Genomic DNA, 13409 nt, shown 5'->3' on the forward strand with positions numbered 1-13409 from the left:
TATCCGTTGAACAATTGCCACACAACTTAACTCTTTTGGTTTTAAGTAAAAACAATCTTCAATTTCTTGACCACAAAGTAATCAAATTTCTCTCAGAACGAGCAAGAAAATTGAAAATGAAGCTATCGGGAAATCCGTGGATATGTAATTGCGACGCCATCGATATGTTTGACTTCGTCACCAATATGTCTAATATTATTATTGATCGGAATGAAATGAAATGCAATGGAAACCTTTTTATACATTCGATGATTTCGTATAAAGCCGACATTTGCAAATCTAACTCGCTATATTATATTCTTGGATCCCTTCTTGGATTGGCTGTCGTGATTATCATACTTTTGTGTATTAAGAAAACAATATTAATGTGGCTTTATGAGCGAAATCTCTGTTTCAAATGGATTTCCCGCCCGGAACCCAAAGAAGACACTGTCCTACAAATTGACGCATTTCTGGCATTTTCACATGTTGATGTTGATCTGATAAAGGAGTATTTGGATAACCTGGAAAGGGGACCTCGCGAGTACAGACTCTGCTTCTATCAACGGGACTGGCAGATAGGCGCATCCATTCCAGACTGCATATTGCAATCAATTCAGGATTCCAGGAGAATCATCATCTTGCTGACCAACAACTTTATCAATTCTCCTTGGGCTGTCTTTGAATTCCGATCGGCCATTAGGGCCACCTCGATGGACCCGAACAAGCGACTGCTTGTCATTATGTATCCAGATGCTAACTTGGATAATCTAGAGCCCGAACTGAAGCGGTACTTGACGTACAACACGTATCTGAGGCGAGATGATCCCCAATTCTGGAGGAAGCTGATGTTTGCGATGCCCCATAAAGAGGTCCATGGTGAACAACCTGAACCAACAGAACGTCCAGCAATTGGGGAAATCCAACTTTAAATATCTACGATTGGTGAATATAAATAGTTACTTTAATACTGAAATGTTGCTAATTATTTGAACTTATTATATTTTCAGAACACTCTGCGTCCATCAAAATGAGACTTTCTTATTTCTAATTGCAACTTTATATCAACATCAAGGTTACAGAACATAACGAAAGAAAACTATAAATCATAATGTGAAATCATTTTTGGTAACAAAAATAATCTTTCTCAATTTAAATGACAATAATTTTAAGTTCACATTTTTAATTAATTTTTAATAAATTCATAATTTTTAAATAGTTTCCTTTAACGAAGAGCAAAGTTTAATATTAAAAACATTTTTATTCACTGTATTTCAACTTGTCTTGTTTTTAAAATATTGATAACAAACTTTTCTTAGCTCGTATACATGCACGGAACCAAGCATACAAAATGCCAATACACGCAAATAATTACGTGTGTGTGTGCACTGCGTAGAAGCTTCCCCAGCAGAACCAGACCTCAGGGAAAAGTTGAGGAACATTCCGCAGTCATTGAGGAAACATCGAGGCGCTTTTGGAACTTTGCCAAATATTCGCCAAGCATTAAATCGAAAAGTAAAAACAAGTGAGCGGCTACAGTCGGACATGCTCGACAGTAGGATACCCTGTACCCAGGTACTCTGTACTAAAAGTTGATTTTCGACCGATTGTTCCTATGGCAGCTATATATTATAGGAAACCGATTTGTACCAAATTTGGCCAGGATAAATAACACCAATTTAAATGCTTATTCTATCAGTTTGGTTAAGATATCTCAAAGAACAAAAAATTCATTTTCATACTAAAATTTGCTTTTCGACTGATCGTCTCTATGGCAACTATATGATATAGTGGTCCGATTTTAACCAAATTTGGTCAGGATGTATAATAACAGCCCAGATGTTTATTGTGTCATATTGGTCGAGATATCTCAACAAACCAAAATGTTTTTCATAGAGTATAAAAAACCAAAAAAAATTAACCCTAATATATCCTGACGAAAAGTTAATTTTGAGAGATATTTTTTTTATAATTTAACTCATTTTATAGTAACTTTTAATTATACTGTCTTAATTTAAAAAAATTGTTAATTATGAGAAATTTTTCATTTATTATTTAATTTATTATTTCGAAATGTAGTCAGCCTTAGTTGTCTTGTCTTAATTTAAAAGAGATAGAGTTCATTTTGAGTTCATTATTATTTAATTTTGACTTGTTAACTTGTCTTTTTCTTATATTTATTTTACTTGTCTAAAAGTTTTTAAGTATATGGTTTCCAGTCTCAATTATTTTTGTTTTGTATTTTGTTTCAGAGTCCAAAGCTAAAAAATATGCATTCTTAGACTACTTCTACTCCCGTCTGTTTCAATCTCTCTCGACTCTGCGTAGCTCCTGCATGATGGTAGCCGCGAAGCTACAGGCTTCCTCCCAGACTTCGAAGCGTGCTATCATCAGCTCCACCAAGTTTTTGGGGGTTATCTCTGTGCCAGCCAGCACAGATAGTCGCTGCCTCTGACCGCTAAAACGTCCACAGTAGAACGTGACATGCGCGGCGTCTTCGCTGACTTCGTCCTCGCACCAGGTACAGCAGGCAGAAGCCTCGTGGCCAAACCTGCTTCAGATAAAAGTTGACCCTTCCGTGTCTCCGCTCGGTCCATCGCCTGATGTTGGGTATGAGGCGGTGCGTCCAGCGGCTCTTGGACGATGCGTCCCATCGAGCCTGCCAGGTTGACAAGGTCGCATCCCTTGCCTCCAGGCGTGAACTGCTTCTGGTCTGTCCAGCTAATACATCAGCATCTACGGCTTTTTCCTCGGCGGCCAGCAAGTCAATCGGTACCATGCCAGAAATGACCAGGGCCGCATCGTCTGACACAGTTCGGAATGCACTGTATACACGCAATGCACAGAGCCGGTATGTCGCTTTTATACCTCTGGCATAGCTCTTCACCTTCATAGCGTCTGCCCAAATCGGCGCAGCATAGAACGTGATGGAGCGGACGACGCTCATTAACAACATGCGTCTCTCCTGCTTGGGTCCCCTGGTATTGAGCATAATTCTGGCCAGTGCGCGACTCGAGTGTGCTGCTTTTTCCTGCACGGATGCTAGGTGTTCCCGGAAGCTTAAGCGAGTGTCAATTATAACACCCAGGTACCGGATGGCTCTTTTCGATGTAACAAAGCTGTCTCCAATTCTGATGCGAGCCGTTTCCACCCTCTTTCGGCTGCTGACGAGCACGACCTCTGTCTTATGGGTGGCCAAAGGATCTTAGCGCGTCCAGAAGGCTTCTCCAGTCCGCCGTGTTGAATGCATTCTTGACATCCAGGGTAGCAATCAGGCAATATTGCTTGGATCCGCCTCTCCATCTGGTACCTTCCTTTGCTTTGGAAGCGATCTCCGTCACCTTCCGGATGGCGTCAATAGTGGAGAATGAATCAGCTATCAGCTATAAAGTATTATATAAGTGTCTGTCCGTCTGGGTGGGCGCCTAGATCTAAGTTTTTAAGATAATACGTTTTATATGGCAAATAAACTTTATCTATTAATATTATCTAATACCTCACTTAACCGCAGCAAGATCGGACAATTAGAATGACAGTAATAGCTAACCAAAGTTGTTAAAAATTTAGACAATGTAAGCACCCAAAAGTATGCAGTAGTTTTATTAGGTAGTAATTTCTATAAAGCACTTTAATATATATTGAAATAAGTTACGGGTTTGTTGTAAGTTTGCAAAACTGGACAATAAATGGTTGGGAGGGAATTGGGAACGCGGTATTTTATTGCCGTTGCTTTGACATTAGAGCCAACATTTATTTTGCATTGGAACGTGGCCTAATGCAATGTCTAGCCAGGGAATTTATTTATACACATTATCCATTCATATGCAAATCTTGCAAATCATACAAAAATAACTATAAACATATCACATTACAATATCTGTTCTGGCTTTTGTTTTCGTTACTATATCACAACAAAAACAAAATTTGAGCTTGACCATTTTTTTTTAGAAATTTAATCATTTTTCCAAAAAAATTTTAAGCTGTGTTAAGAAACCAAAAAAAAAACTATCAATACAAAAACTTAACTTTGAGGTATTTGTTTGTTTTTTTGGGAAAGCTTCTAAATATATTTATACCCGTTACTTCAAAAATAAATAAAAGGGTATATTGCGTTTGTTGGAATGTATGTAGCAGGGAGAAGAAGGTATCTCCGACCCTATAAAGTATATATAATCTTGATCAGCAACAGGCGAGAATATATTACCATGTACGTCTGTCAGTCTGTCCGTCTGTCTGTCTGTCCGTATGAACAAAAGGGGACTATAAGCGATTTAAGAGATAGAGTAACCAAATTTGTGGTAATTAACGCTATCTATTAGTATTATCTATTATTCCACTGAATCGCAACAAGATCGGACAAGTAGAACGGCAGTTTTGGCGACTTAATGTTTCCAAAGTAATACAAGTATTTTCTTTAAGTACTTTTATAAATATAGAAATATATAACGGGTATCCTATGGTCGGGATAGCATTTCCCACTTGTTTCTTTTAGAGTCAAATTATATAGCTTCTGCTATAATTCCGGATATTCTGCCGGTTTATCACGCATATTAGCTTAGTAACAAACATTTGTCGAGTTATTCAATTCTTGGCTTTAGATTCTTCCCGATATTGTGTGCACACATACATATATTGCACGCCTCTGAATTTGCATATATTTATATACATATGTTATGTATATCCATATATACACATGTACACTTGTACATATATATATATACGCCAATCACAATTGTAAGCTTGAAATTAGCGCAAATTTATTGTTATGTTGCTTAAGGTAAAGACGTTGTTCCAGTTTCAAATCCCTTTGGGAATTGGCACATGGCTCTAAAATACCAAATTATTTAATCAGTGCTATGCGAGAATACTCTTTTTTGGGTATATAGGTATATATAACACACTGTATTAAATAATATAAATGTTAAACTGAATATTTGCGAAAATAAAATAGTTCTGAATACACCTAAGTCTTACTTCAGATACGCTATAAACTATCTGAACGATCAAAAACATTATGAGTCATGTATTTCAGATATAATTTAGGGTATTTTGGCTGTCGCCTTTTGGACCTTTCTTGATTAGAGCAATATTTTTCTACCATGGAGAAGTGAGCAGATCCATACGTTTCTCAGTTTGAATTTGATTTGGCAACCACGAAGTCGGAATTAATGCTCAAATATTTAAAATGTGGATAAAAACACTTACAATTTTGTGGACTTACTTGTATTTTGCAATAGAAAATGTGAATTCTATTGAATTAACTCTCAATTCAAGTTACCAAATTATTTGTGAATCCATTCTTGAATCGGCATGTCAAAACATAACAATAATACCAAACTGTACTTCTCATTTAAAGGGCAATATTTTGCACTTCTCTTGTGTCTGGAAACGGAAAACTGAATATTGTAAAATGTTAAAAGATGATCTAGAATGTGTTACTCCTTTAATTGAGGGACATTTGGAGTTGGATCAAGAAGAGATGGAAATTTTCCACTGTCTTGCAAATCCACAAGAAGTTTCAATTAACACTCAAACACCTAAATACAACTTGACCGCGGAAGACTTTCAAAGGCGAATCTTCAAAAAATGCAATAAGACAGACGTATCTACAATTTATGTTGATGAGTTTCCCGAAAACTATAACTACAGTCAACATCTTAGTTTTCTATCATCGAATTTCCCCAACGTAAAGCACATAACGTGGTTTCAGTGTAATGATTGTTTGCCTTTTAATCAGTTTATACGAAAGTTTCAACACCTCAACACACTTGAATTGGGTATTTGCTCAGAGTTATCGGCATGCGAAGATTTCCATTTTACTAATCTTACTCAGATTGAAGAAATGCGTTATTTTTTAGCACTGTTTGAAAGAACCACATACATCAATGAAACACTTCTGAGAGGATTGAATAATTTAAAAATATTTGAATTAAGTATGTCAAATAATGAAGCTGAAGTTGAAATTTCGCAACAATTGTTTCGAGGATTAACGAATTTAACTACGATAAGATTTATTAACGCCAACATCACAAAACTCACCAAGGATCATTTTCAAGGATTAGTCAATTTAAGGAATTTGACGATAAAGGGAGGACCGATTAATGATTTTGACTGGCTAAAGTAAGTTCATAAATAATAATTAAGAAATATTAGATTACATTTTAATGGTTCATTTCGATCTATTTCAGTTCCTCAATAATTCAAGATAACTTAACATTTTTGAAAGTAGATTCTGGTGTACAGCTTCCAAAAAGCAATATGACAGCACTTATTTGCAATTATCCGTATGGATGCGAAATGAATGTTGATAAACATAAGAAACCATGTCCCAAGGGTTGCTTATGCTTTCTTGACTTTTCAGATAATGAATTTATATTACATTGTAGAAATGTTAAAGAGGTTCCAGAGCTGCCTATTCCAATAACTGGGATTCCATCGCTTTACTTTCGTAACAATAATTTAACGCAATTGCCGAACACAACTTTATATGGTTATTCGTATATACAACACCTTTATCTGTCTAATAACAAGCTGACAAGAATATCCGTTGAACAATTGCCTCTCAATTTAACTCTTTTGGTTTTAAGTAACAACAATCTTGAATTTCTTGACCACAAAGTAATCAAATTTCTCTCAGAACGAGCAAGAAAATTGAAAATGAAGCTATCGGGAAATCCATGGATATGTAATTGTGATGCCATTGATATGTTGGAATTCGTCATCAATATATCTAATAATATTATTGACCGGGATTATTTACAATGCAATGAGAAACCGTTTATTAAAACGATGATTTCGTATAAAGCCGACATTTGCAAATCTAACTCGCTATATTATATTCTTGGATCCCTTCTTGGATTGGCTGTCGTGATTATCATACTTGTGTGTATTAAAAAAACACTATTAATGTGGCTTTATGAGCGGAATCTCTGTTTCAAATGGATTTCCCGCCCGGAACCCAAAGAAGACACTGTCCTACAAATTGACGCATTTCTGGCATTTTCACATGTTGATGTTGATTGTGATCAACCTGAACCAACAGAACGTCCAGCAATTGGGGAAATCCAACTTTAAATATCTACGATTGGTGAATATAAATAGTTACTTTAATACTGAAATGTTGCTAATTATTTGAACTTATTATATTTTCAGAACACTCTGGCACTCTGCGTCCATCAAAATGAGACTTTCTTATTTCTAATTGCAACTTTATATCAACATCAAGGTTACAGAACATAACGAAAGAAAACTATAAATCATAACGTAAAATCATTTTTGGTAACAAAAATAATCTTTCTCAATTTAAATGACAATAATTCTGAGTTCACATTTTTAATTAATTTTTAATAAATTCATAATTTTTAAATAGTTTCCTTTAACGAAGAGCAAAGTTTAATATTAAAAACATTTTTATGCACTGTATTTCAATTTGTCTTGTTTTTAAAATATTGATAACAAACTTTTCTTAGCTCGTATACATGCACGGAACCAAGCATACAAAATGCCAATACACGCAAATAATTACGTGTGTGTGTGCACTGCGTAGAAGCTTCCCCAGCAGAACCAGACCTCAGGGAAAAGTTGAGGAACATTCCGCAGTCATTGAGGAAACATCGAGGCGCTTTTGGAACTTTGCCAAAAATTCGCCAAGCATTAAATCGAAAAGTAAAAACAAGTGAGCGGCTACAGTCGGACACGCTCGACAGTAGGATACCCTGTACCCAGGTACTCTGTACTAAAAGTTGATTTTCGACCGATTGTTCCTATGGCAGCTATATGGTATAGGAAACCGATTTGTACCAAATTTGGCCAGGATAAATAACACCAATTTAAATGCTTATTCTATCAGTTTGGTTAAGATATCTCAAAGAACAAAAAACATTTTCATACTAAAATTTGCTTTTCGACTGATCGTCTCTATGGCAACTATATGATATAGTGGTCCGATTTTAACCAAATTTGGTCAGGATGTATAATAACAGCCCAGATGTTTATTGTGTCATATTGGTCGAGATATCTCAACAAACCAAAATGTTTTTCATAGAGTATAAAAAACCAAAAAAAATTAACCCTAATATATCATGACGAAAAGTTAATTTTGAGAGATATTTTTTTTATAATTTAACTCATTTTATAGTAACTTTTAATTATACTGTCTTAATTTAAAAAAATTGTTAATTATGAGAAATTTCTTATTTATTATTTAATTTATTATTTCGAAATGTAGTCAGCCTTAGTTGTCTTGTCTTAATTTAAAAGAGATAGAGTTCATTTTGAAGAAGTTCTATTTATTATTAATTAATTTTGACTTGTTAACTTGTCTTTTTATTATATTTATTTTACTTGTCTAAAAGTTTCTAAGAATATGGTTTCCAGTGTCAATTTTTTTTGTTTTGTATCTTGTTACAGAGTCCAAAGTTAAAAAATATGCATTCCTAATTATAATTTTTAAGTAAAATTTAATCTAAACTATATTGAATCAATGTGACTTGAATGTTAATATATTTTTCGTTGTCTATAATATTTTTTCTTTAGTTTTCTAGCATTATTATATTCTTTTCTCATTTAAGTAGTTCATTTTCCAACGCTTTAAGAAATATCTGTTTTTTCAATGAGCTCAGGGTATAATTAGAAAATCTACCAGCTTTTGTTGTGAATCTCAGTTGAAAACGAAACTGAAAAATGCCTGTTTACATTATCTGAGTAAATATAAATAAAAAAAACTGCAATATAATTGTCGCATAATGAAGCACATAATCAATTCATATGTAAGTTTAACTAGCTAATGATATCAGAGAATTAATTCCATCACATACGCATTTCGAATTCGAAATTCCCAGTTCCACAATCGCCTCATTCCCCTCAAAATGGGTTGTATACAATAAATTTGTGCTGTTTCATTTTTTTATGACAACAAATAATCCGCTTTCACAGCAATTGATGTCAGAATGAAATCGGCAGAGAATGAAAGTTAATACCCAACAACGGGCCAATTGATTGAAGCCCAATGTTGATAAGTCCAATGAATTTGTGATAGCTCAACATCAATTCAATTTCTATTTTTTTTTCTCCTTTTTATTAAATATTTTATTTGATGTTGCTGTTGATAAGACTGATCATTAGCAATTCCCAGTTCCCAGTTCCCCATATCATTATGATTGTATTACACATATTTGACTTTAATAAAAATACTCGTAGTGTATTATTGGGTTGTCTTATCTGTTATCTATTCGCTATTCGCTATTATCTATTATCTGTTTGCCTGTTTGATTTCTTGTCGTGTATTCAATTAGTGTCATAAACTACAAACAACAACAACTGTTGATGCTTCCCATAATTCTCACGGCTTTATTGGCCAAATTGTTTACAATGTGTTATTAACCTCTTATTAAACAATTTTATGGTTTTTATGCATACGTCGCCATTTCTGACAGTTGGTTTCTTCTTTTCTACACTCCTTTCCTCCTGCCATATTATACCTCATTTACACTGGTCATTTATGCATTTCCGTACACCATCCGTTCTCCCCCTTTTTCCCCTTTCTTTTATCCATCTCAATGCATTGCCAAATTGTGCGTAATTTCGTTTATTTGATGCAGTTTGTCAACATGCACGCCAGTTAATTTCCGTTTGCAGCTTCTCATTGCCCATTGTTGGGTTAATTTCGCCTTTTTTCGACCTGTTCCCATTTTCCAATTCAACTGCATTTCGGAAACAATAAAATTTATGGAGATTTTGTTGGAAATTGCTATTAAAACAACCAAACAAAATTCAGAGTTAATTTTTGGGAAATATTTCAAAGTCACTTAAGTCATGACTAGCACAAAAATTTTATATATTATTCTTGTAGTGCTAAGAACTCAAGTAAAATAAATAAATATCCTTAATCTTTATATAAGTAAATATCTTTAACTTTAGTGACCTAAAGTCGGTTAAAATAATTTAATTTTCAAGCTTTAGCAAAATTATTTAATATTGATATATTTTATATTTCAAGCATATTAATTTTAAATATAAAATTAATTAAATTTAATTCAATCAGTCGTATTTTACAAGGCCCTAAAGGTTTAGAGGACAATTTACACTGAAAATATCCAAAATGTCAGATATCTAATTTCTGGAAATATATACAAAATATTCGAAATAAATTTGTTTAACATTCTAACGTAATTATATAGAAATATATTTGATTCCATCAATAAATTTATTCAATTAAGTATGTTTATGGCATTTTTATCAATATAAAAATGAATTTAATAGTTAATTCAATAAATTATAAGCTTTATTAAATCTCTCAACAAATACTTATGTCTCAAAAAATGTGTACCTTTTTCATATTTCGCCTAAATTTAAAAGCAAACAAAATTTAAAAAAAAATGTATGCGATAATGAAAAGAGTATCAATTATTTTAAATTGATATTTAACTGCGTTAAAATGTGACGTATGAATTTAACATTTTATCTTGAATCAATTACATTAATTTTTGCTGATTAAAATGCTGGCGAAATGTTAAATGCAAGCGAAATTTGGAATGCGTTTAAATCACCTGCAAATTGTGTGCAATTTATTGTAGCCTACTTATCGGCGATGTCAATCTTTTGTTGTCCTCGTCGCTCGCTTGCAATTTGCCGATGACAGTCAGAAAGAGAGACAGCAGAAGAGAGAAGAAGAGAGAGAGCGCCTGGCAGCTGCCTGTAAAATTGGCTTCAATTATGCGCAGCATTATGAAATTATAAAAGTAGCTGCTTTTGCATTCGCTTTGGCGAAATGTAATTGCCGCAATTTGCAGTTGCAGTTGGCAGTCGCTAATAACGTTTATTAAAACCACAACAACATGTAGCTACTAGCTACCTTATTCCCCCCCTACCACCCTTTATCCCTTTTCGACTCAAGTGCCATTAACAATAAGCCTGGCATAAATATCGTGCATATGTGTAACGTTGGCAAATTATGTAAATCCTTGTGAAGCACATTAATGACAATTAATCGCAGCAAATTAAAATGATGACAATGCGCTAGATATGCAACTAGGATTTATCCTACCCACTCCTTTATGAGAATATGTAGAAACTAAGCTGGATAGTTGATAAAGTGTTCCCCATTCAGACGTCCCACATCCCGTTCCTGCTGCTCCAGACGACGCTGCTCATGTTGCCCATCGAGTCCGATTCCCAGACGCTCTATGAATTTCGCCGAACGAAAGCCATTTTTCTGTAAGTTACAATAATTTATTAAACATAAATTAAGAAAAATTAATAATTATATATTATTCACAATTTCTTCAACTGTCTCAACTTATCGTTCTCACCTCGTAGTATATGGCACGTGCTCTCTTTGCCGCCTCCGGATCAAAGTCCCAATTTGTGCGCTCATGAGTTACAGGTTCACCTGCCACATTATTTTGCAGTGTTTCAGTAATTAGTCGGATTATAAATCCATCTGTTTTTTGGCTGCCCAAAAGCAGAAAGGTGCACTACAACAGAAAGTGAGAAAGATAATTCAATTTAAATGTTTCTAATTTGCTTTTTAGATTCTAATCTGATCAATAGTGTAGCATACTTTTAGATGCGTCATTTTATTAAATGCACATAATTTCATCGAATCCTAAAAGTATGCAACATAATTAATATGTCGGCCAAAAATTGGTAAAAACAAAAAAATAACATTTATTATTGCTTGTTAGTTTGTATTATTATTAAATGATTTAATGTGCCTATATATTGAGAAATTTATAACATCCTAATAACATTATTAAGGTTATGGTATTTAATTATTACGGATTTTGCAGATTTTATTTGCATTCATTTCTGTTGATTTCTTTTAATTTTTATCAATATTGTAAACACATTTTAAATTATATTATTTCTAATATTTTTATATGTTTTATATGGCATGTATTATTTAATTCTTTAAATATCTGCTGTATTTTTTAACCACTTTAAAACTTATTTTCAGCTATTGCTCAACTCTTTAGGTGACTTTGTGATATTCATTGACTCATGGGTTAAATATTCATTGTAGTGCATACACTTAAAAACCATTTAAGATACTTATTTTTCTGTGTATTCGCAAATTACTTGAACTTTCACACTTACGATAAACAAATACACGAATCTCATTTGCAACATTTTCTACACTTCTTGTTGTGGTTAATGTTGTAGTTGTTGCTGCTGTTGTTGTTGTTTTTTCTATATTTTTTTAGAGCCCGCAACCCGCACAAGTCACTGGACCATTGATCACTAAACTCAAATCGCGACGTTGCATAAAACGCAGCCAAGCGCCAACAGCAGAAAAAAAACAGATATTTAAAAAATAAAGAAATACATATATAAAAGAAACATAAAAGAAATACTCGTACTTCTTGTTTAGCAAACAAAACAAACAATGAGAAGTTACAAAACTATGCGAATAACAAACACGCAGAGAAGAGAGATGGATAGAGAGAGAGACAAAGTTAAATAAAGAGAGAGAGAGAGAGAGAGAGAGAGTTGCAGTTAAAGAAATATTGAATATCAGCATACAACAAAAGACCTTCATAGATTATCAGATTGGCAGATTGAAAGTGTTGCAAGCATTTTAACAATTTGGCCCAATTTAGATTAAAGCCATTTAAATTAATTTTAGCCGCATTGAATTCGAGGCTTAAGCTTTCGACCTTGCGGTCTTCTTCAGTCTTCAAGTGCACACTTATCTACACTGTGCATCACTTACTTATTACACTAGATAACAGTCACATTGTTACATTTTTAACACCCATTTTTATACCCTTTGTTCATTGAAAAATTATTATTAAAAAGAGCATAGCTGCTTTTCTTTTTTATATCTTAAAAGACATCTTTGAAAAATATAAAAATTTAAGTTGTTATTTCTAAAGGCACTTTGAAAAATGTTTTCAGTACTTTTTTATTAAAATTGTTAGAAAAATAGAAAAATATTTTAAGTTACTTTTTATAAGGGTCTCAGAAAAAAAGATAAATGGATTCAGTTTATTTATTTGATAAAAGTTAACAAAATGCAATTTTGTTGCCCAGTGTTATTTGCGTATACGTATTATTTTAATGTCATATTTTAATGACAATGCCAAAGTTGTGTGAATCACAGACGGAACTAAGTGCACATTAGTTACCAAAAGGTTGCTGCCACCTGTGACTCTTAAAAAAACATATCAAATACGATTCATGAGTATTTAAGCCGGGCCGTAAAGAAAGTGTGCAAGACGATCCATTGAAAATGGCACAAGCTGAAGAGAAGAGAAAAGAAAGAGAGGGCAACAACACGAAGAAAAGAAAAAAACTGGTTGGGCGTATTATTGTTGCAGAAGTTACATAATGTATTTGATCATCATCATCAACATCCACAACATCATCATCAAGCACTTGAGGCGAAACCAGAAACAACAACAACGGCATCCACAACAACAGCTATCATC

The 13409-nt window shown here is 33.6% G+C and overlaps 2 protein-coding genes across 2 annotated transcripts; one reads left to right on the plus strand and one right to left on the minus strand.

Annotated features, from left to right (window-relative positions):
* The first annotated feature begins 210 nt into the window (after positions 1–210).
* Positions 211–1083, plus strand: LOC117784677 (protein toll-like). The gene is made up of 2 exons (XM_034622479.1): positions 211–924; positions 990–1083. Exon 1 carries the CDS (start codon positions 216–218, stop codon positions 909–911), a length of 696 nt encoding a protein of 231 aa, XP_034478370.1. The 5' UTR covers positions 211–215; the 3' UTR covers positions 912–924; positions 990–1083.
* Positions 1084–10971: 9888 nt separating this feature from the next.
* LOC117784635 lies at positions 10972–12369 on the minus strand. The gene is made up of 4 exons (XM_034622430.1): positions 12339–12369; positions 12076–12219; positions 11289–11453; positions 10972–11191 (listed from the first exon to the last, which is right to left on the minus strand). Exons 2-4 carry the CDS (start codon positions 12106–12108, stop codon positions 11051–11053), a joined length of 339 nt encoding a protein of 112 aa, XP_034478321.1. The 5' UTR covers positions 12109–12219; positions 12339–12369; the 3' UTR covers positions 10972–11050.
* Positions 12370–13409: the final 1040 nt, after the last annotated feature.

Source organism: Drosophila innubila (genome assembly GCF_004354385.1).
Source record: "Drosophila innubila isolate TH190305 chromosome 2R unlocalized genomic scaffold, UK_Dinn_1.0 1_C_2R, whole genome shotgun sequence".
Taxonomy (NCBI): Eukaryota; Metazoa; Arthropoda; class Insecta; order Diptera; family Drosophilidae; genus Drosophila; species Drosophila innubila.